The 25,818-nt window shown below is 38.2% G+C and overlaps 1 protein-coding gene across 2 annotated transcripts in view; it reads right to left on the reverse strand.

Annotated features, from left to right (window-relative positions):
* Window positions 1–25,818, reverse strand: part of CHRNB1 (cholinergic receptor nicotinic beta 1 subunit) — an 826,114-nt gene that overhangs the window by 210,486 nt on the left and 589,810 nt on the right. For both annotated transcript variants that reach the window (XM_044077017.1, XM_044077016.1), the window contains exon 6: window positions 16,350–16,497. In XM_044077017.1, coding sequence (XP_043932952.1) covers window positions 16,350–16,497 — 148 coding nt within the window. The remainder of the gene's footprint in view (window positions 1–16,349; window positions 16,498–25,818) is intronic.

Below are 25,818 nucleotides of genomic sequence, written 5' to 3' on the forward strand. Positions count from 1 at the left end.
GCAGCAAGGAACTGAAATCATTATGCATAACAACAAACTGCAGCATCATCTACAATAATATGAAACCATACAACTGTTACCTGTAATTTATTTTTGGCTGTAGTGCACTATGTAATCACACAGCCAGTTATGACTATTGCTTGCAAATATACAGCTCTGTCTTGCCTCTCTGTTTGTTGGTCATTCTTCTTATCTGACCAGTAATCTGAGTCATGCAGTTTGTAAGCCATTCTATATCACTGGCCTTAAAATGTATGAGGATATTAAATGGCAAAAATATCATATGCAGTTGCCAACAAATGAAGGGGAGATTGGATGTTAATAAACAAAACCTGTGAATTGTGTTCTGTTTACTTACATTTGCAACCTTGCATTTAACATTTTGTAAGTCTAACCTGACACACCCACTGGATGTAGGGCTGCCTGCAGTGCTTTTGTGTTTTCCTTCTCCCACCCAGTAATCATTCACATTTGCAATCCATTAAAAACAAATACTAAGGGAGTGCCTGCACTATGTTTACATCTGTCACACGGAGCCAAGTATTTGAGATTCAGCAATTCTATTGAGTTTACACTTGATTTGCATCTTCACCATGCTGACAGCCATGAATCTACACCATAAAAAGGAAACCATGTAGCTAGGGAAACTGAAGGTGACTTGTTTATGTGGAGAATACAGAAAATAAGCTATTAATTTGGGATATATCTATACAGAGAATTACTGAATTTGAGAAGTTATGCTTGCATTTTGTCAGCTACATACTGCATATGCTGGAATGTAATTAAGAAAAATCTGAAGCAAAGACTTTTACACTTTTATCTGTATGCATTAGAAGTGTACTGATGCCATGGGCAAGCTTGCCAAGGCATTTCAAAGGTATACACCATTGGCAATACCTTAAAATGTAATGCTTTGTGTTAAATCTGTAGATATGTTTCGGGGCAATTCATTTGATAGTACTGTTAGGGTTTCAAAGCTGGTTTATTAGCAAGATATGTCATTTGCCTGTTCTTTTTTCTTTTGCGGGGGGAGCAAAGCAGCATTTCTGTTGTGGCAGAAACAAGGATATGTTGCTATTGTTACTCTCCTTTTTTTTGCATCCAACCTGTTGTTTGTATTTCAAATCTCTAGACTTTTTTATGTTTCTCTCTTGGATAATATGGAAATGCTACCTTTTCTGTTTTAATTGGTAACAGTTATTTTGTAGTTATGTGATACTTATGTGTATTATCCTTCTGTTGTCTTTTAGGACTCCTAGAACTATGCCACCCAGGCATCTCAATCCCTGAAGACCACCCTTCACTGATGCTGAAATCAGGTTATTATTGATGCTTTTAGGGCACATGGTACCTTCCTTATTTAAGGGGATGGGGAAAATATGTCACACAGAATGCAGATTTCATTGCAGATTGTCAACAATGTTAATGTCATTGGTGGCCACTTCAGGACATATGGGCAGGTATGCCATAAGGCCACTGACATGATCTCATCTGCATAGAGGAGAACAGCTGCAGTAGGCCATGACTGGATGGGTACTGGGGCCTGCTACAGAGCCATCACTGACACCAAATGAATACCTCCTGCCCACTGTCAGGAATCCAGACAGCTGCTAGGAAAGTGCAGAACAGCATGTCCTTGACATTCATGCTACTGTTTCAGGGACAGCATGCCCCAGGAAAAGCTTCCAGGTAGGCTCTTGTATCTTAATTGTTGAATACTGTTGTATAGTAAAACAATTTAAATAAATACATTACTTTTGTTTCACAAGAATTTTTTAGAGAGGATTGAAAATTGCTGCAGTTAACAATGCAATCCAATTGATTAGCTTAGGTTGGAGTTGTCACCCAAGTTCTTGTTGAAAATATTGTTAATAGACATATAAAGGGGTAAAAGTATTACCCCATGTTACTGTTAATTGTGATGATGTTGTCCTTACCTTTTGCTTAACTCTTTCCAGGACCATCTAGCATGCAGAGAATACCCTCATCTGCAGATGGTAAGCCAAACAGTTTTATATCAGTTTTGATGAGCAATTCAAAGAAGTATTTTAGTATGTGATGTTGATGTCAGGACTGTTGTGTATATTGTTGTACTGTCTAATAGTGGCAGCACTGTTATTTTGTTAGCATATATTAGAATATAGTAGTTTAGGTATTAACTTTTCCTGTGTTTGGTGCTTATTATTACAGGTGATCCTGACAGTGGAAGTGCAGGACATCTACCACATGATGTCAGAGTATCAGCAAGCTCTCATGATGATTGTGGCCAAACAGAGGCACAGTCAGGGGGTGCAGAGGTTGAATCTGACACTGAGGTTGACATACAGCCATCCCCTGTAATTCCATCGGATACAGCCAGTAGGCCTACGCCTATCCATTCCAGTGAGCCCTCAGATATTGGACCTGGTGGATTTCTTTGAGAAGGTCACCAAAACAAAGGATGAGGGAAAAATTATTCACACTGCCTACCTTGACCTGGCCAATGCATATGACACACTACCCCACTCGGGCATTGTTGACAAACTCAGGAGGTTAGGTACAAATCCGTATTTCACCGGGTGGATAGCCAAATGGCTCACAGACCATTTTCATGAAGTCAGAATTGGGGAGTCCACCTCTACAAAGAGGCCAGTCACAAGTGGGATCCCTCAGGGATCAGTCCTTTGACCACTCCTTTTTGGCATTTACGTCTCAGAGGTCAAGGCCAATGTCAGTGGTCTCTGGCTGACTAAATTTGCAGATGATTGCAAATTAGGAGCTGTCATTGAATCTCACACTGACATAAATGTTCTCCAGGAGGGGCTGACACAGACAAACAACTGGTGTCAGAGTCATGGACTAAAACTAAGTGCCAAGAAATGCATAATAATATCCTTTGGGAAGTCATCCATCCCTAGTAACTATCATATTGACAACACACCCCTTAGAGTTGACCCAGTAGTCCGGGACTTAGAGACACAAATAGGTGGTAATCTAGCCTTTGATCATCACATGTCTAAACTGGTGAGGAAATCATTCTATGTTGCACAACTTACAAACAAAGGTATAGCATCTAAGTCCAAGGAAATCATTGTTCCACTGTATTCAGCATTCATCACATATATCATTGAGTACAATGCCCCCTTTGGTATGTACCTAACCAGGCATATCCAACAACTGGAATGTCCACAGAGGTTCCTCACTAAAAGAATACAGGGTGTAAGTAATATGTCCTATGCAGACTGCCTCAAGGCCCTATCCTATATTCTGTCTGCTACAGGCTTTTGAGGGGAGATCTATGCCTGGCATACAGGGCATTGTTAGACCACACTCTGATGGACCTCCTGCATATCCACAAAACAGACAGTACCAGAATTAGCCATTCTAAAGACTTAAACCTTGTCTGTGATATAAATAGGACCTGCTGGAAAGATAGGTATGTATTCCAGAGACTACTCCATCTATGGAACAGGCTTCCCATCTATTTGAAGCAGAGTTCCTCCCTAATCCAATTCAAGTGCAACTTGGACAACTGGATGGGAAACCAGAAATTCATCCCTGGTTTGGCACCTATGTCTCTGATGCAAACAGGTGACCTATAAATGGTTATCAAGGGTATCAGAACATGTCAGAGATTTGGGATGCATGGCTAGGCTTAAAAAGGTCCTTGTGATCATTAGCCTAGTAAACACCTATGAACCTATGAACCTAGGTGAAGGGTGAGACAACTGATCATGGAAGTGTGATTACTGTGGCTTCAGTGCCTTTAGACTCTTGCTGTAGCAGAAGTGTTGGTGAGGTACCATGCAGGAGGGTTGTTAGGGGTGCTTGGAGGAGACCTGTCCATCTTCCATCTGTTCCAGGTGTCTTTTCCTGTGCCACTCAATGTATGTTTAGGGCTGCCATGGAGGCACAGGCACATTCCCACAGGTGGCTCAGAGAAATGCTCAGGATTGTAGACGTGGCACAGGGTGACATGAGTGAATGCCTCCACCATGTTGCTGATTCAATGGATTGGATGAATGACATGTTGGAATGAGCAGTGTCTGTGATGGAATGAGTGGTGTCTGTGAGGGAATGTTTACTGGAAGGGGGATGGCACTCTCATGGGTGTAGGTCAGCCACATCATCTGCTGTTAGCCAACTTGGCTATGCCCAATCATGCTCCCATAGTAGCAGTACTTCTACTGTTCCATCAGTGGTTGAGCTGTCCACACCCAGACATGGCAGACCATGGGGGTTGTGATCCTGGGCATTCTTGTGAGGGGAGCTCATCTAGCAGACATCAGTCATGATCAGGTAGCATCAGTGCATCTGACCATAGGTGTGGACATGCCAGTGCAACTCCTGGCAGAGCCAGTTCTCATGGTCAGGCATGACAATGATGAACTTCCACCTCTACCATGCATGGCTCACACCTGTCTAACATACCAAGATGTAGAGCTAGCACAGAACCTGGTTGTGTTTATGCAGACACTCACACACCAATTTCACCTGGAGGACCCCTACAGGCACACACACACAACAGTTACATGGTTCATCCGTGCAGCTTAAAACTCATTTTGTCTCACTGGCCATTTAATTTGTTGGTTTATCCAAATGTCTGCCTGCTTCTCTTTCTTACTCACACACACTCACTGACCTTTTGTGTCAGACTAGGCTTCCTGCCCCCCCAACACAACGCCCTGTGCAAATGATGATAATTATACCATATCCCTGTTTTATATCTTTTGGATTCAGGAATACATAAGCTTTGTGTCTGATGCTCATGGTGCATAGCTGATTTAGTACTTAGTATATCTGCATTTGTGATGTTGAACTGGTAATTATACTTTTGACTTATACTGGTCTTATAAACTTAAACAGTTGATAGCATCAACATTTTCCACCTTTATTGTGAATGATCTTGTGAGGGTTGTGAAGTCTGAAACAGAAATGTGTATCATTACTTTCTAACGTCTCCCTTTAATGATTTTCCAGTACAAATGTATGGTGCTAAACTGAGGGCATGCAGTGACCATCACTACTTTTGAGAGGTATGACTGTGTGAATCTTTGATGCCTGAGGCCTACTACTTAATAATGGACACATATAAGTCAAATAAGTCTCTTGTGTTACATGTTAAGGTAATTTCTGTACAAAACTCCCACCTTTTACTTGCTTACACTACCAAGTAACAAAATGTAAGGATATGCCAGTCATTCATAATATTACACAGTATACTCCATGTTCAACACTTACCTTGTAAAGCCAGCAGTTGCAACAGTTTTAATTCAGGGCTGACACTGTCTGATGCAAGCAGTACACAGCCAATACATGAGAAGATAAAGGTTGTGAGAGTTGCCTGGTATCAATGTTATTATATGTATGTGCATTGTAGGAAGGTTTTAGGCCCTTAGGTGGTGAGTGAGTGTGCTATGCGTTGTCCCTTAGCCAATGCGAGAGCGTATTTAGCACACATACATCTGCCTACGCTCACAGCAGCTGCTGTTCCCCCTCTGGCTCCTCATCTGCATGTGGGTGTGGTGACCTTGGCATTGGTGGTGGGATGTGTGCTCCTTCCTGTTGTTGATCCTGCTGAATCTGTTTTCTCAGGATGATGTTGTGTAGCATGACATATACTGTGAATATTTCAGTACATGTCCATGGATTGTACTGCGGGGCTCCATCCCCCAGATGTATCTAGGCACCAGAACAGCGACTTCAGCAGCCTGAACACATGCTCTATGATATTTCTGGTTTGAGTATGTGCCTCATTATAAAGTTCATCAGCGGGTATGTCTGCATTTCTGATGGGTGTCATCAGCCACGGTTCCAGTGCATAAACTACATCCCCAGTAAATGACCTTGTGGGATATCCCCACAGTGAACATCTGATACAATTGGGAGGTGTGCCAGATATGTGAGTCATGGTAACTGCCAGGGTTGCCAACACGCACATTCAAGATGATTCCCATTGCATTACACATGACTTGGCAGTTAATGGAGTGGAATCACTTTCTATTAATATAGAGCCTTCCTGTTCCGTGGGTGATGCCCTAATTTCTATATGTATGCAATCTATGGCACCCAGTACTTCAGGGTAGTGTGATACAGGGTAGAATTCCTGTATATTTCTGGCCCTATCCTCAGGAGTTCAGGGAAAATATATGTGGTTATTGGCATGTTGGAGTATAGACTTGAAGAACTGATGAAGGATCCTGGATGATGATGCCTGTGACACCCCCAGCATGTCCATGTTGATCTCTGAAAGGTACCTGTAGCTAAGACTCTAAGTATTACACATACCTTTCTCTCCACTGAGATGGGTTCCCCTCAGTTTGTCCTGGCTCTGAGTTGAGGATGACAGAGGTTGCAGAGTTCTTGTAATGTTTCTATCCACCCTGTAGTGCTCTACAATTTCCATATTATGTAGGTTGTGATAAATTACCCGAGGTCTGAAAAGTCTTCTCCTTCTTGGCCATGGTCTATCAGCAGCACCAGCACAGACTTCAGCCTGTTGCACATACACATGAATTAAAGCAACAGCAGCCTCTAACAATTTTTCTGTGTACACTCCTTTCCATGGCTGTATTCCAATAGGTTTTGGAATTCACAGGGAAAATCAGCCCTGAGTCTACAAGGTTTCTTTATAGTTTGTTGAATAGCTCCTCATCTTGGGTTGGTTGGTTAGCTTACAACTCAGCTGCTTAAGTTGAAATTTGCATGACATTGTGTTTACCTTGTCTGCGCAGTGGTGTGCACCGTTTACTGTGTCCAAAACTGTGTACACAGTGTAAAATGGACCATGTAGGCTTTATTGAATCTGGCTGCATACAGTGGATATAAAAAGTATACATACCCCTGTTGAAATGCCATGTTTTTGTTATATAAAAAAATGAGACCACAATAAATCATTTCAAAACTTTTCCCACTTTTAATGTGACCTATAACCTATCTGTTAGGGGAAAAATATAAAAAATAAAAAACGTACAATAAGCTGGTTGCATAAGTGTGCACACCCTTAAGCTAATACTTTGTTGAAGCACCTTTTGATTTAATTATATCATTCAGTCTTCTTGGGTACACACCTGCCATCAATTAAAGAGACACTAATTAACCCCAAATAAAGTTCAGCTGTCCTAATAGGATTTTCCTGACATTTACTCAGTTGTCTGCTACAGCAAAAGCCATGATTCACAGAGAGCTTACAAAGCATCAAAGGGATTTCATTGTTGAAAGGTATCAGTCAGGAGAAGGGTACAAAAAAATTTCCACAGCAATGGATATATATACCATGGAACACATGAGTGAAGACAGTCATCAAAAAGTGGAGAAAATATAGGACAACAGTGATGTTGCAAATAACTGGATGTCCCTCCAAAATTGATGAAAAGACAAGATGAAAACTGGTCAGGGAGGCTGCCAAGAGACCTACAGCAACACTGAAGGAGCTGCAGGAATTTCTGGCAAGTACTGGTTGTGTACTACATGTGACAACAATCTCCCGTATTCTCCATATGTCTGGACTATGGGGTAGGGTTGCAAGATGGAAGCCTTTTCTTACACAGGAAAACATCCAGGCCCAGCTAAAATTTGCAAAGCAATACATCAAGTCTCCCCAAACCACGTGGGACAATGTGTTATGGCCTGATGAGACCAAGGTTGAACTTTTTGGCTACAATTCCAAAAGGTACGTCTGGCACAAAAACAACACTTCACATCTCCAAAAGAACACCATCCCCATGGTGAAGCACGGTGGTGGCAGTATCATGCTTTGGGGTTGCTTTTCTTCAGCTGGAACTGGGGCTTTAGTCAAGGTGGAGGGAATTATGAACAGTTCCAAATACCAGTCACTTTTGGCCCAAAACCTTCAGGCATCTGCTAGAAATCATGACAATGACTCCAAGCATACATCCAAATTAACAAAAGAATGGCTTTACCATAAGAAAATTAAAGTTTTGGAATGGCCCAGCCAGAGCCCAGACCTAAATCCAATAGAAAATCTGTGGAGTGTCCTGAAGAGGGCTGTGCAGAAGAGATGCCCTCACAACCTTACAGATATGGAGAGCATTTGCAAAGAAGAGTGGGCAAATATTGCCAAGTCAGGATGTGCCATGCTGATAGACTCCTACCCAAGAAGACTGAATGCTGTAATTAAATCAAAAGGTGCTTCAATAAAGTATTAGTTTAAGGGTGTGAACACTTATGCAACCAGCTTATTGTACGTTTTTTATTTTTTATATTTTTCCCCTAACAGATTTGTTTGTTTTTCAATTGAATTGTACAGGTTATAGGTCGCATTAAAGGTGTGTAAAGCTTTGAAATGATTTATTGTGGTCTCATTTTTTATATCACAAAAACCTGGCATTTTAACAGGGATGTGTACACTTTTTATATCCACTGTATGTATCCATATTAAGTAATTATAAGCATACACAGTTTTTGAAGGTGCTTTAATATCTTCTCTTAACCATTAATAATAACCAAGCATACATCTTACACATTATGGTGATATGTCAAACAAGCAGCAGGAGCAATAGTTTGTAGGAAAGTGTCCAAATTAAATTCGATAATTATTTTATTTTACTTATATTTGTTTACTGCGGTAGTCTGCTGATCAGAACTAACTATTTGCAGGCACAGTCCAGGTGAAAAACATTCACAAGTAGAAAACAATAATAGTGTTAAATACAAGGAGTAAGCAACACAGATGAAAATACAACGCATACAAAAAGACCTTTAAAACCATAAAGATAATAAGAATTAAGAATGTGTGACATGCTAGAGAGAGCACAAGCAATTAGGCAATATTGTATTTAATTATATACAGAATCAAAGAGTGAGGAGTTTGCTGTAGAAGTTTAAGGGTTTAAAGATAGAAATGAGTAAAAGATTTAGGTGATATGCCATTTGGAGGAAGGGAACACTTGGATTTCACTTGATGGTGAGTTTTAAGATTCTTAGGCATTAGTTTCTCTGAGTAAATTCAATAATCATTGAATAAATTTGATAATAACATGAAATGCACAGTACAAAGTTCTTATTCATTTGTACAGGTAAGTAGACTAAACTATTGTGATCCTTTTTTATCCATAAACTAAAGGATAGAAAGTCAAATACAATTAAATACATACTAAATAGTGAAGGAAGTACAGTAAAGTAACAAAAGGCAAGCTGCATGAGATTCAGATTTATATTTGTGTTTTGATAAGGGATTACCTAACATAGTACAAATCCAGTGTAAGCATTAAACAAGGTGGACTAGCCCAGGCAATACAGGATGTATCTTAAAAGATTCCTGTGTCACATGTGCATTTGGCTCCAAAAATAATCAAGATTTGAGCCATGTCTTAAATTAACAGTATGACTTTTCACATCATCCCATGATGTTATGATGCTATTACAGTGAGCAATGTATGAGTGTTTAATAACGTGTGCAGAACCACTGATAATGCATTTATTTCCATACTAATGGTAGCACAGTATTCTAGTAAGATCATTTATACAGTTCATTCTTATCGCCAACTCAAAACATGGATTTGGTATTGAATCAGATGAAGTTCCCTTGTGGAATGAAAGCGCTAAATCTGTGTGGTGTATTCGAACATTAAAGAACTTATTTTTTACCTTGGTAGTTTGTGGATTTTTGGAGTTTCCTGGTGACCAGTGTGCCTGACTGAGTGTTTTTTTCTCAGTTATTTATGCTTTGTACACTCAGTTACTTTCCACCTTCTTTGTTTCTTGTTGCGACTGACACTATGAAAACCTTGCTTCCCCTCTTAGGAGCAATAGTTGGGAACACATTGTGAAACTTTTACTTTACAGAGGACACATTCCTGTTAATAGCGCAACATAATTTTCAGTGAGTTCCAACTCGTGGGAATTTTTTGTATCTAAATGTATCCCTTGTAGCAATCAGTTCCCATATGCAGCATTCTCAGATAGGTGGTATGTGTACATGTCTTGTGCACAAATCTGTAGACACACAAGCCAAGGAATCATTGGATTTGATGGTTCTAGTGTGCCTTCAAAAGTAAGTAAGTTCTGGTTTCCATGATGTGACTATTAAGTTGTTGGGCATGCAACTTCTCAACCAGAGTGGGAGACCTGGATTCCATTGTCTCTGTTCCATCCCAACCAGCCCTGGTGCTATCCCCCACACTGATGGAGGGCTCACTAAATGAGTCTAGCTTAGTGGCAGTGCAGTTAGATATCATGTGCCAGTACTGGTGAGTTACGAGCAAACTGCTTATACAAGTTATTGCTAAAAGTGTGAGCGATACACTGAATATTCACTTCATTTTATAACTATAATGCATATGTACTTATTCAAATTGAATAAATTAAAATGTGACAAAGTTGCCAGCTCTGTGACATAGAGGTATAAAGTCACCTATGACCTGGATGACCTAACTTTTATTAGTGGCCTGGTCACTTGAAGAAGTGGCCATGAAAGGGAGAGGAGTGACATGTCAATGCCTGCTAGCCTTTCAGTGAGCATTTATAGGGGAAATGCATATGCACTATGAAGGCCTTGAAGTCAAAAAGCCTTTGAGTCCATGCCAGTAATGGCACCAATCACAGCACTAGCTCTCATCACTACTGGAATGAAAAGAATAACTAAGTACATGGGTTGGAGGCTCAATTGTCAAAAATGGGTGCATGTTTTGGGAAAAAACATGTATCCATGAATTACCATATAGGTGGCAGTACACTAAACACAGAAAGTGTGATAAGAGACTTAGGGACACAGGTGGACAGTGGTCTCACCTTCGATAACCACATCGCCACAACAGTCAGGAAATCCTTCTATGTGGCACACCTCATCACAAAGGGCTTTTCATCCAGAAAAAAGGAGGTCATTGTCCCACTGTACTCATCCCTCATTAGACCCATTATAGAATACAACGCCCCATTTGGTATGTACCTCTCAAGACATCTGCAACAAATGGAAAGGCCTCAGAAATACCTCACTAAAAGAATAACAGGCCTAAAGCAGATGCCCTACGCTGACCGCCTTAATAAACTCCAGCTATACTCTGTCATATCGCCTACTCAGAGGCGATCTCTGCTTAACATACAAGGCCATGTCAAACCCAGAGCTGTTGGACATGCTACACTTAAAGAAATCCCAATCCCTCAGAGCTACATGCTCCAGGGATCTAAACCTTGTCATCACAATAAAAACATACTGGAGGGATAGGTTCCTGACCCAGAGACTCCCAGACTCTGGAATAGATTGCCCATACATGTCAAGCAGAGTGCCTCTTTGGACCTCTTCAAGAGGAACCTTGACGATTGGATGGGAGAAAGGAAATTCACCCCAGGGATCACGTCAGTCGCCCTGCTAGACAGGGGTCCAGGAAAGTAAATAATGTGGGAAGAAATAGCCAGGGAATTGTTATGGCTAGGCTTGTATAGGCCCTAGGGCTGATAGCCTAGTACCAACCTATGAACCTATGAACCTATAAGTGAGACAAAAAGAAGCAAAGAAAGCTAAGTGAAAAAAATGTGAATATTTTACTAGTACAAAGCTAATAAACATGCATCGTTAATCAAGGTAATACATATTTTATGATCTGAGGAAAAAAATAATGTTGATTTGTTCTGCCTAATTTGCATTTGTATTGCACCCTGTAAAATTATCAGAGTTGGCTTAGATGCTATAAAAGTCAATGATCCCGTATCATTTAGGAAAAGGCCATGACAGCATCCCAGGTGATTGGATTGATGGTGGTGAGGTTTATAATGGGGTATTGTGACATTTCTTAAGTCTCTCCTGGAGGAGGAGGGTTGGGCAAGCATGCGCTAGTTGTATACTCTATTCTAGAATGCCCCACACAGGCTAGAGATCACAGGGAGGTGCTTGTTGCAAGGGACCAGTGCCTTTGAGGGTTACATAAATTATGGAAGCAGGTGGCAACTTTTGCTGTGCCTTAGTGCACACCACCCCTTGACCTTCTACAGGTGTGTATGTGATGGGATCTGTAGGACTATAAAGACAAGAAACTGGATTCCTTATTTTGATGAAGATAGTGCTAATGGGAATGATTAGGGTGTAGTACAAAGGACAAGGAGAAAGAAAGGGTCAAAGCAGACTCCAAAGGGAGGCTTTGTGTTAAGATAGAGACAAGGGAGGAAAAAATAAACTAAATGCCTGTCTGCAGGCAATAATCTCACAGCACATCCTTTTTTGGGCAGCCGTTTTATGGTACCCTAGGGTTCGATATAAGCTGAGAAAGAAATATATTTTATTAGCATGTGATAAATTAATAACTTCTTGTTATACAGTTAAGACTGGTGTTGAATGGTTTCATCATCTGGTATGGCAGCTAGCACAAAGGACTAAAACTTTTGAGCTGTTAATGAGCTGCTTTCTGTGCCTAGGGTAGAAGGTTTGCTTCCTTCCACCTTCATTTGTTTACTGACAGTGCAACTGGGTTGTCCCTGAACAAGTGTCCTAGTGAGCTTCCATGATCAACAGATAGGTAAAAAAACATCATTGTTATCCCTCGCTAATGTGTGCTAATTTCCTAGAGAAAGAGAGAGAGAGAGAGAGAGAGAGAGAGAGAGAGATAGAGATAGATAGATATATAAAGATATGTGTGTGTGTGTGTGTTTGTTTATGTATATGCATGTGAGTGTGTGTGTGTGTGTGTGTGTGTGTGTGTGTGTGTGTGTGTGTGTGTGTGTGTGTGTGTGTGTGTGTGTGTGCATGCGATGCGTGTGTGCATTTGTATTGGTATATCTAAGTAGAGTGAATGCTGCTTTGTGTGAAGGGATATTATAGTGATATAACGGAGTGAATGCACAAATATGTGATGCTAGAAATGTGGTAAGTACAGAAGTATATATTTGAGGATTACTGATTACTGTTGTGTGCTATGTTTCATTAATGCATTTTTAGGTGGACTTGTTTCTTTTATTTTTTAATGTAGTGGGTATGTATTATAGGGAATCACTGTTATCATGGTCTTTACTGCATGCTGACAGTGAGCCCTTTCTATACAGAGAGAGCGCTCTCTTTTTTACTTGGTGCAACTGTTGAATTGGTATATCTCTTGGAATTTATATATTTAAGTTAGAGGGTATGGGGACTTGCCACCCATATGGTGCTATGGGATTCCCCCCACAAAGTATTGTATTTTTTTGTATTTATTTGATTGAATGACGGGAATGTTTTTATGTATTGGGTATTTGTGGTTTACTGCTCATTGCTTTCAGTAAAAGGTATTTTTACCGTGTTTACTTCACTGATTAGATGGTTGCTTTTATGTGTAGTCGACCAATGATAATGATTACAATCATACATGGGTGCTTTACTTAGAATAAACTTTTTAATGTTATCCCGAGTTTGTCTGCCTATTATAAGTCCACACTGGTTACTTGATGTTAGTTTGATAAAAAGGGTAAAAGTATATCAACAAGAGAGGCAACAAACAATTTATAATTTGTGGTCAGAACTGAAATGGTTTTATTTGTACAATTTTTACTCATTTTCTTACTTTATGTATAATAGAAATATGTGATGTCTAATACATAGATCACTATGCAGGAGCCTAAGCTATTGGGTCTTACTCTCTGCACCTTGTTTTGTGCACCCTCCAGGTGCTCCAACTGATAGGAACACATGAGGCACTACATATATACATAACTATGTGATTTTTAGTTGTCTCAGCATGATGCCTGACTATTAGGGATTTGTCTAGCTAGACTCCTAAGTTCCCCTGCTATGTAACCTGTGTAATGTGTAAACTAAATGTATTCTGCGTATAGTCAGTGCTCATAACATTGAGTTTTTGAAGGGTATTAAGCAACACAGAAACCAATTTGCTGATTTCTGTTTCTGTATCTGGCTATTTATTTACTTACGTACACGTGTGTGTGTGTGTGTGTGTGTGTGTGTGTGTGTGTGTGTGTGTGTGTGTGTGTGTGTGTGTGTGTGTGTGTGCGCGCGCATTATGTTCATGATTATTATAGTGTTTACCTCCTAAGATTTTCAAAAATTGTAATGCCAAACAACATTATACTATTCATATGAACCTAATAAGAAGTAACATAATATGACATAGCAGACTGCATTATAACATCCGAGACCAGGGGAAAACAGATAACTGTATGTATAAAATCCAAGATTATACTCACAACAGTGATTAAACATTCAAAGCATCAACTGTCAAATAATTGAGATCAGTATATATATATATATATATATATATATATATATATATATATATATATATATATATATATATATATATATATATGTGCCAACTCCATGAGTGCACATCCTCCACTAAAGGGCAGTCAACTCCATACAGCACAACCGATTCCCACACACATGTTGCTCATTTAAAATATTTGACCAAAAGTGCACCTGTACTTCATGGTTGATTATTTGAATGTTTGACCAAGAACTCTATGTCCAAAATTCCCATCAGTCCTGGACCTTTACAGAGGTCAGCAACACAAATAAGACTTCCATAATGGATAAGGTTCAAGTACTAAGTCAGAAGAGGCTTCCATGATGCAAGCCACATGGCAATAAACTATAAAACTTAAAACAACATAGAAAATTATCTCATGTATGCAGCTAATATTCAAATTGCCTGGCTATATAACTACTTATAACAAAGGCTTTAACTATATCTTTGAACTGCTACTTGCTGTAGAATTCATTGTAAAACACTGCAGTCCATTGTCCATTATTCAGTAGTCAGATACACCAGAGCTCAAAAACTGATTAGCTACTAGGAAATGAAACCTCCTCTCTGAAGTACCAAAAACAAAAAAAAAAAAAAAAAAAAATTAGCAAACACCTTCTTTGCTTGTTTCAGATGAGAATTCTTCCCAGCATAATAGCAGAGATTGCAACACTAGGTTCACAACCAGGCTACAAGACTACTGTTTCTAGCAGCATCTAAAACACGAATAAAGATGATCCAGTTTTCAGAAACTTGGAAATTCATATGGACAAGACCATATGAATGAGTTTCCAAAAACTCAAAACATCAAAACAAAAACAAAGAAAACAAACCAAAAAAAAAACCCCACAAAAATCTACATTTTTTACATTTATACAGGGAGGGCTCAGACCAACTCCGATCAAAGCTTTGAGTTTTTAACAACTCAATCATATGTCAACCATATGAATTTCAAATTTCTGAAAACTCACTCAACTGATAGGGATCCATATATACAAACAAACACACACATACACGCGCACGTATATACATACATATATACATATATACGGGTCTACCTGAGAAGACCAAAAAGCCACAATATCGAATCCTACAAGACCGAGATGAAATTGCCGAAACCTCACAAGAACAAAACCTGGAACACCAATGAACAAACTCTAGTTAAGTAACCACATCCTCGGAACAGCAAAACAACAAAAAAACTGGAAACCAAAGCAAATTAAAGCGATCCTGGAGTTAGAATATATAGTAAGGGGGGTGTGGGGGGCACAGCCCCCTACAATGGGGGGTGTGGAGGGGTGAAGCCCCCACATACTTGGGTTCTATATTGTTTTCTGGAAACAGTTATTCATTGCACTTGTAAGTATATATCTGTATAGTGTAAAAAGTTTATTATATGTGGGGGGGGGGGGCTTCCACACCCTCCTTACTATATATTCTAACTCCAAGATTGCTCTACAGTGAGTAATAGGCCATATATCACTGTCAACGAAACGAGTGTCAGTGAAATGACTTGCCAGTGAAATGAACTTTCAGTGAATTGGTCCTGCTGACTTGACTGTCAGTGAAATGAACTGTCGACGAAATGAAGGTGACCCATATATATATATATATATATATATATATATATATATATACATGTGTGTGTGTGTGTGTGTGTGTGTGTATATATATATATATATATATATATATATATATATTTACACATATACACACACACACACACACACACACACACATATATATAATGTATAGCCTATGCATGTGTGTGAATATGTATGCCTACCTCTAATGCATGTAAATATATGTTATACATATAAAAATTTATTCTTTTCACTGTATGGATGATTTACACGATCCCTCTTATTCCTCAGTGCACTGCTTATTTTAAAACAAATAGTAAATTTTCTAAATTGTGTTTCTGTGATGGATATTAGTGTATACTTATTTGTTTTCTGATTTCATGTGTGAATTAACATGAATGTTTCATCTGACACTGCAAAATAAATATCTCACAATGTTTTATATATTCTGAAGGAGAGACGACATACTATATTTTTATCCTCATCTGCCCTCCATCAAAATCTTCCTTTTTTGTTCTGAGATATTCTATTGGAAATGACCCTGTAATACAGTGTGACAAGTTTAATTCTGTTGCAGGCGCTATCTTGAACTGTCACTCACCTGTATAGGCATTCTCATTAATAACCACTTCTTTGATGTCCCTCCCTTTTTCATCTACAGCATGCTCGAGACTGATTTCTGAAGCATCGTAGGTGAATGAACGGAATACCATGGTGCAGTTTTGCCAGTCAAATGGGAAATATCTCACCTGAAACAAAAGAAATGAAAGAAACTGAGTTATTGTCTCAGAAAAGTTTGCTTGTATCGGTGTATGGTTCTTACGCTTTTTAAAAGTAGTTCCTATTGTCTCCAACACAATGTCAATCAAAATAATCAATAACAGAAGGCAGATGTGAAGGAAATTTTGCTTTATAAAAAGGCAGTAGTTTTGTCTGCTGCCTTTGCTCTCTTGCACATTGGAGGACTTAAATCTAAATGACTTGCTCTCAGTTTAAGTGACTGTTCTGGTGTAGATCTGCTTTATAGACAGTCCTTACATCACAGTAAGCCACTTCTGCTAAGAGCAAGTATTTTAGAATCTTACACCAGAGTAAGTCACATACACCAAGAACAAGTCTTTCAGAATCTGACCCCAGGTATAAATATGGCAAGCCTTAATGATTCTCTGTTCATGTTAAGCTGTACTAATAACTTCTTGTCTCTTGAAGTTAGAAAGAAATCTTTTTTTTCATTAAGTTAAGAACAACTAGCACCTCCACATAATCCTTAAAAGGTTAAGCATATAACATCTTAAACTTATTTATCTACAGGAGTTAAGAGCAGCTAAGGCAGGACTAGCCAATTAAAAAAAAGTGCCACTTCAAAAAAAAAAAAAAAAAAAAAAAAAAAAAAACATCAGTAAGAACTGGCAGTCCACTCTAATAAATTGTTAAATGTTATAGAATTGTTACATCAGTACACATTATAGCATGCCTTACAATGAGTTCATTATTGAGACCCTTTGACTGTAGGTTTCAAATACAAAAATAAATTAGACTTCTTTTTCAGTGTTATTTGAAAAATATGTTTATGTAATTCAGGGCACAGAAAATGCCAGATGATAAAAAAAAAGCTTTAAAAGCTTATAATTTTGACCAGGAACCAATTTTGAAATGTGAAGCAACTGGATTAACAGAAAATGATATCCTTAATATTTTCATAGATTGTCACTTTTGCTCTTCCTATCCTAAACCACTACTTCATTGTGACAATCCTGATATTATCTTACAACAGACAAATGACTAATGATGTTATGTATTTATTTTTATTTATTTTACAACTTGTTGACCATATTGCTAAACTGGTCCATAGATCCTTTGTGTCCATGACCTGGGTACAGCAATACAGTAAAACTGTTATTCAAAGTCAATTAATATAGAAGAAACTTATAGTATAATCTGCATGCAGTTACATTTAGCAATACTGAATGGAAGAATTATTTATGTATGTACAAAAGTAAGTATTGCTACGTATTTACCTGCCTGCCACTATACGCTGCAGACCTAGCCAATGCCACGGAAGCAGTTTCATGTAGATTGAGATTGCAAGTGCTGCTTACATTTTTTTTTAATGTTGGAAGTTTTTCTACTTTAGATTTATGTTAGAAGGTAGCTGGTTCCATGAGGCTGAACCTTTTCTGGAGTGGGTTTTTCTCCTATAGCTTGTTTGAGTGGGGTTTGACCAATGGGACTGTATTTTCTCAGTTGTTTCTAAGGGAGTAGCTTTGTTCCGATTTGGAGTACACATTTGAGAGGTGGGGAGTATCCAAGATGTATAACTTTGAAATAATGAAATGGGCAGAAAAGTGGTTTTGTTAGCTTTTGGTAGCCATTTTGCCTTTCCATATATGGTACAGTGATGGCAATTGAATTTATTCTGAGTAACTGTGCCACTATGATAAACAAAACAGACCAAACTGAGTAGAGCTGTCTCCTTATAATCTAAGGTCTCATTCTCAAACTACCCTCCCATTAGCAAACTTTGCTACTAACCTGAAATTCACAGAGTATGCTTTTTATATACTCAACCCCAAAGTTTGGGAAACCATACCCAGAGATATTAAACCATTGCAATAGACCACTAATGTCACTAGGACAAGATCCTGCACATGATTCCCCAGGCAGCTGCCTTGGGCCTGGAGCTAGTTGTGTGTTCCGTAAATAGTCTAGAGTTTAAAAGAAAGAAAAAAAAAGTATCATTCATCTCATTTTCACCCATATAGCCTACCTATTCAACTGAACTTACCTGAAAACCTTTGGTTTCTTCCATTTGTTGTAGGCCTTTGGGGGCATATTTCAATGAGTGCCAATGTATATGTATTAAAAGAACTGGAATTTGGGACTTAAGCCAAGCATGTGTTTAATAAATATGGTTAAGACAGTTGTCATTTTTTTGGTGAAATGGTCTGACATCACTAAAAATTATAGTGCCCTGCATTTCCCAGAGGAAGTTTGATATATATATATATATATATATATATATATATATATATATATATATATATATATATATATATATATATATATATATATATATATAAAGTACTGGCCTCCTGTTGATCAGATTTTAATGACTAATATGAAAAATCTAAAAATAAGAAAAATAAATATGTAGTTAAAAGTTTAAAATACAATTCAGCTAGATTGAAATCACAGCTGCAGGCAGTTAATAGAACAATAAATACACTACAGTAAAGCTCAGAAGAAGAAAAAAATTCCTGAGGTCTATATCCCTTATGATGGTTAAAAATTAGCAATAAATCAACCAGAATCTTTTGATGATTACTGTCCTCTGATTCTTTCTGCCCTCTTAACCATATGATCAATCTGCTTGTCTTGAAGCTGACATCCCTCCTTCTCCATGGGGAGAAGTGGAGGTTCAGTCTTCCAAACCAACAACTACTTCCCCAGATCCATTCCAGGTTACTTGTAGAACTTCAGGCCGTCCCCTGATAATACATGATTTAGACCAAAAAAAAAATGACAACTGGTCATGACATTCTTAGACCAAATGTTAGAACCAAAAAAAAAAAAACAATTATATTAAATACATACATATGGGGCAAATGCAAATCATGTAGACAAATTAAAAATATTCTGTAACAACAGCACTCCATCAAAAGCAAATACTCTGAAAAAATTAAACAATTAGTTATACAATTTTCAGTAATTATTGATGAGGAAAAATATTGGTTAACTCCCCCCTTCTAAACAAAGCTCAGAAAGTATCAGATTCTGATTCTTCCACTGAAACATAAATCCCCTGTATACAAATGCACCCAGTGAGAGAGATGCCTAATCCTGCAGCCACTTGAGACGGAGATGCAGAACCAACCATAAGGGTAGTGCGGCAATGGACTGCAGTAGGTTTTCAAATCATTGTAGATTGTCTCCCTCTAATCCACATTCAGCTAAATATACCAAAATATTAGAGGGACATGCACAGCTACAGAACCCTACTATTGAAGATTTAAGAGCAGTTTTAAAAGTCTCAACATCTTCCTTGGAGGCATAATATGGAGGCAGTAACATTCCAAAATACACAGATGATGGATTTCTTGTTGCTAGGGATATCCTATTAAAAGCTATCATTACAGCTTGCCCTCCCAACACTTAACTGGGTAAGAATTAAGACAATTGTGCAAAAAAAAAGAATCCATTGATGAATGTTTATAGTGCATAGCAGATGTGTTTGAAGCCTTTTCTGGAAATCTACAACCTAATGAAGGAGTGGCAGCCAGTGGGCTGTCAACCACCTTTATAAAAGGTTTTTTACCACCAATACAGAGACAGATTAAAAAGGTTTGCTTAAACTGGTCATATTTAGGCATTCATGAAATCATTAACCAAGTACAATATGCAGCGAACAAAATAATTTACAAAAAAAATGAACAACAAAAGAAATTGGTAGATGTTCAGCTTCAACAATCTGATAATAATTCATGGGGTCAGGAAAGGAAAAAAGAAACTGTGGAAAAAGAGGCTGATTTAGATTCTTTGAACTACAAGCTCCAGGGCAATATCATCAAAATATTTACCCTTCTATACCTCCACGTGCCCCATAGCATGAACCGAGCTAGTCATTGCTTTAATTGTGGACAAGCTGGAAAAGGTTTTTGTTAATATTACAGTATGTAACTCTTCTCTTTCTTTTCTTGTTGACACAGAGGCAACTAGATCAATGATTATTTCAGCAAATGCAAAAAAGCTCCCATTTTTCACTAAATCTGTTGGGAGTGTGGGAGTGCCTAGAATTCCTCTGGAATACCCCAAAACTAAACCTATTCCTATCCAAACTGATCTGGTAAAAGACCAACATGCCTTTATTTAGGAAATACTGCCCCAATTAAATCTTTAAGGTAGATACTTAGTGTGCAAAGTATGACATTCTATTTATTGTACTTCAGATGGAGTTTTCCTTAAGACTCCAAATGAATCATCTCCTTTGAAACTATATTTTATTGATATCTGTACAGATGAATATATACTTTTTGCTGCCCTAACAGCAGACAAGCCCAAATGTTGATTCAGAACTGAAAACAGTCCCTCCATAGCTTTGGGCTACTCAGAAAAATAAAGTAAGGCTCATAAAAGACACAGAACCTGTAAAAGTAATTTTAAATCCTTGTGAGTGTCTACATATGGTAGTTCAATATCCTTTGTTGACTGAGGAAGAAAAATAAATCAAACCTATTATTTCTGTACTAATCCAACAAGAAATAATTGTCTTGACTAGAAATTCATGTAGCACACTAATCTTACCCATCATAAAAACAAAAAACAAACAACAAAACAAACAGTAAAAAATCCTTACATATTTGTGCAGGACTTAAGAGCAGTTAATGCAGTAGCAATACCAACCTTTCCTGTAGTTTCTAACCCTGCCATAGTATTAAGTTCAATCCTACCAACTGCCGTCACTTTTTCAGTGACAGGCATTTCCTCTACTTTCTCCTCTATTCTGATACACCCAGATAGTCAGTATCTGTTTGCATTTACCTACAAGGAACAACAGTATGCATGGATAAAATTGCCACAGGAATATGTAAAATCACCTATTCTTTTTTCTAGAAAAATGAAAAAAAAACAATTAAATAAAATTAAATTTCTATGAAGGTCTACTCTAATACATTATGTAGATAATTTACTTATAGCTTCAAATTCTCAAAACTGCCGCAAACAGGATATTATTTTATTTTTGCCAGATTAGCTAGCAAAGCTGTGATTTAGGGTTAATAAAGAAAAATTGCAGTTATGGATATCACAGGTTCAATATTTAGGTCACATTACTTCAAATGGCAATAGGCAAATTCTACTCGCATGCATTACTTTCATACAAACTGCACTATGCCATACAACAGTAAAACAGTTGTGGGCTTTTCTGGGACTAACCGGTTTCTGCCGACAGCAAATCTCTAACTATGTAAAAGTTGTAAAGCTATTATTAAAATTACTTAAAAAAGACACTCCCAAGTCTCTCCCCAGGCAAGATTGCCATGAACAAGCGATTGTTCAATTAAAACCTTTACTTTCAAAACCCTCCTGCTCTTGGATTACAAGATTACTCAAAACATTTTGTTATTCTGTTGTAAAACAAATAAAGTGTGTTAGGATTATTAGCATAATGTAGAGATGATGGTTTTAGATGAGTTGCTTATTTTAGTACAAATTTTGATCCTACAGCATCAGCCCAACCCCACTGCCTTAGAGCATTGGCCTCAACAGCTTGTTTGGTAATGGCAGCTGCACTCACTTTCAGGCAAGAGACATATGCGGCAGTTCTGTGTTCTGTAAAAGTGTTGCTACTAAAATCTAAAACACAATATTTATCTGCTGCATATTTGTCAGTATAAACTGTCTTTACATAACAACCCTTCTTTAGGGAAGATCAGATGTCCACCTCTTAACTTTGTCTCTTTAATTCCTACAGCAGACAAAGGAGAACCTCATGATTTTGTCTTAATAGTTAACTATGTACTTCCTCCTATATTTAATCTAAAAGATGTTCTGTTACCAAATCCCGATTTACTTCTTTTTGTTGAAGGATACTGTGTTCAAAAAAAAAATGGTATTTTATAAGCAACATTTCTGCGTGTATCCACAACAATGCTTTACTAAATGAAAGTATATCTGCTTAAATAGCTGAACTTGTAGCTATTACTAAAACTTGCAAATTAGCAAAGGACAAAACAGTGACAATTTTTATACCTTCATATTATGCATATGGGGTAGTTTATGATTTTGGGACACTTTGGAGAAAATGGTGGTATTTAACCCCAGCAGGAACAGTCATTAAAAATGCTGTTTTTGTTCATGAATTATTAAATGCATTACTGTTAACTCATTACATCTGAGTGATGCTTCCGGGTGTATCTGCAGTTAACTCCTACTGTCGCCTCTGGAAGTCAAATATTGCTTGTTCATATTTGCATCAATAATTCCAAACCATGCTGTGTACAAGGTTTTAAAAGATTTCATCTTAAAGCTTACATGATGGCAAACTCAATTACATTAATATTTGACCTCTATCTAGTACAGGTAAAGAGATATTAACAGTTGTTTTTGTGATATTAATTTATATAGATATAATTTTCACATTTTTATAAATACCTTAGCAACCAAGTAACCCAGACAGAACTCAGCTTCATATGAAAGCTCTCAGCTAGATGAATAAAATACTGCTGATAGTATGTGTGTAACTTTAGTGGTTGTTGAGATATTTTAAGTTGTTTACAAAATATTGCAAACATAATAGTTACTGTGTTTACTGTGAATTATAAAATTCAGTTTAAGACTCTGTGGTCATCCCCTGCCCAACAGACTCGTCCAACAAAATACCTTGTGAAAGTGTTATAAATCTGCTTAGTTACCTGAATGAAGCAGCTCCAAAAATAAGCTAAAAACCACAGCTTTCTACCTCAACTGTAGGTGTTCCTTCTACTGTAATTTATCCACACTTTGAATGTGTTTTTAAGACTATCTGCTTTGTAAAAAGTGAACGGCTCCTTATCATTTAAATATTACTACAGGGCAGGTGAGCATAAACGCAGGTAAGTTTTTCTGGCTGTAGTAACTTACTTTGGCCAACAGGAGGCAGCACAATGCCTGTAGCCTACCATACTCCTGGTTGTTTTAACTAACAATAGTACGAATAGCTTTTAGTTTAATGTTATTTTAACTCTCAATAGTTCCAATATATGTAGGTTTAATGTTGCCAGCCACATTCTAGAGTGTTATTTAACCCTAGTATGCCTTCTGTACCCCATTGTCTCTTGCTTTTAAATTTATATCTGCAACATTTCCATTTCTGGCTTGCTCTCTTCTTACCTTTTCAGCACTGATTTTCACAGTTGCTTCCTTTCTGATTGTTATTTTTAGTGCTGTTTCACACTGCTGACCTGCCCGTGTCAGTACTGGTTCCAACCAGCTAAGCCACTGTGACATCCATCTCCACTCTCTCTCTCCAACCCCTCCCACAGTTTCTTTCACCTTCTTTTCTTTCCAACCCCTCCCCCAGACTCTTTAACTTTTCCTTTCTTCCTGTGGTGCCATCTTTACCTCTCTGAACCACTCTAATCCTTTTCCTATAACACTGCTAGAACGTCCCTTACCCCCCTTGCATACTTTCCTCTGAACTTACCTTCCACTCCACTGATTGCTTTTTGTCCTTGATTCTTCCTTCCCTTGGCTCTAGTCACTCCCACCACTTCTACTATCCAACCCAAACTACCCATCATACCCCCAAAATCCCCTCCCACAGTTCATCCATTAAAGTAAGCCTACCTTTCAGAGTTTACTGCCAAACACTACTTATCCTGATAAACTACCAAACAATTAACCTAAACCATAAGTTCTTAATTAAAATAAACTAACTTCCCAACTTAACTCACTCCTTACTACCATCCTAAAACCAACATCATGACCCTCAAGCCTCTATCCCTACTTACTCAAATAATACTTCTAATTACCTTAACTTACCTAAACTATATCACCCAACCTACTAATGCAAACCACTCTCCTCCATTTCACACCACTACCCCATCCTCTACAAAGTACACATTTACCGTTACCCTTATATCTCCCAGTCTCCCCCCCAAAACTAGCATGCTCTTCCCCTATAGACTCCTACCTAACTCTAAAAACACTGTTCCCAACTACACTAGTCTTATGTCCACAAAACTCTCTAGCTGTATACTACAACCCAAACAAACCAAATACCTCATCCATCATCTTATCTCTATCCTTCTCTCCAGGGGCATCCACCCAAATGCAGGCCCCTCTACCACACTGAATCCAGCCTCCCAACCCCACCCCCCAAGCAAAAGGCAAACCTCTCCACTTCTCAGCTCTAAATGCTCAGAGCCTATGTAACAAAATTCCAAACCTTCATGCCTGGCTTCTACATAACCAGCCCGATATTCTCTTCATCTCAGAAACCTGGCTTAAGCCCTGCATAAAAGATTCTGAACTAACTCCTCCCAACTACCGCATGTTAAGGAATGACAGAACACAGGAAAAAAGGTGGTGGTGTAGCAGTCCTTTACTCAGCATTCCTCTTAGTCACCCCCTATACCAAACCCTTTCCCAAATTTGGTAAGGCAAAAATGATACCAGGCCTACTCCACCTAAACAAGCATAAACTCACATTTGTTCTCTCTCTCTATATTCCCCCTGGAGACAATATCTCATCCCTTGAAGATATTCTCTACTAGGTCACCACCAATATTACTCACAAAACCATAATCCTGGGGGATGTGAACATAAACTGGGCCACAATCCAATCTCCCACTAACTCACTCAATATTAACTTATATAACTTTACGCAACTAATCAATTCCACTACCAGGCCTTCCAAGAACTCCATTACTGGTAGCACAATAGACTGGATTCTAGTATCCCATCCTCACTATATCTCTGATAGTGGTATTCTCCTAGACTCACTAACTGACCACGTCCCCACTTTTGCCCGCCATCTCCCCTCTTCCATATAATGAACTCACACCTATATTTCCACTCGCTGCCTAAAAGACTTCAATTCTGAAACCTTCTCAAATGCACTAAAAAGCGCAAACTGGAACCCATTAAAGACTCTTCCCCTAGATAATGCTCTCTTCTACTTTAACTCTACTTTCACAAACCTGCTCAACTCCTTTGCCCCTCTAAAAACAAAACATATAAAAAGTAACCCAGTACCCTGGTTAACCAAAAACACGTTAGCTACTATGCAAGTCTGTGACAAAGCCTGGACACGTTACCATAAAAATAAAACCACTATCACCCTTAACAAGTATAAAACACTATGAAATAAAGTAAAAATGTATTACCTCAGACTGCAAAGCCTATTTCTCCACTCTCCAAACCAACCACAACACCAATCCAAACTATTTTTGAAAGGAATCTCATCTCTCCTCAACCCGGGAAAAAAAGAAAAACCTTGCCCTAACACAGATGCCTCTGACATGGACTTAGTCACCCAATTTATCTCTTTCTTCATAGAGTCCATAAGCAAGCTAACATCATCCTTCACCAAC

This window comes from Protopterus annectens, chromosome 7.part0 (genome assembly GCF_019279795.1).
Source record: "Protopterus annectens isolate FY-2018-M chromosome 7.part0, PAN1.0, whole genome shotgun sequence".
In the NCBI taxonomy this organism is placed as follows: domain Eukaryota; kingdom Metazoa; phylum Chordata; order Ceratodontiformes; family Protopteridae; genus Protopterus; species Protopterus annectens.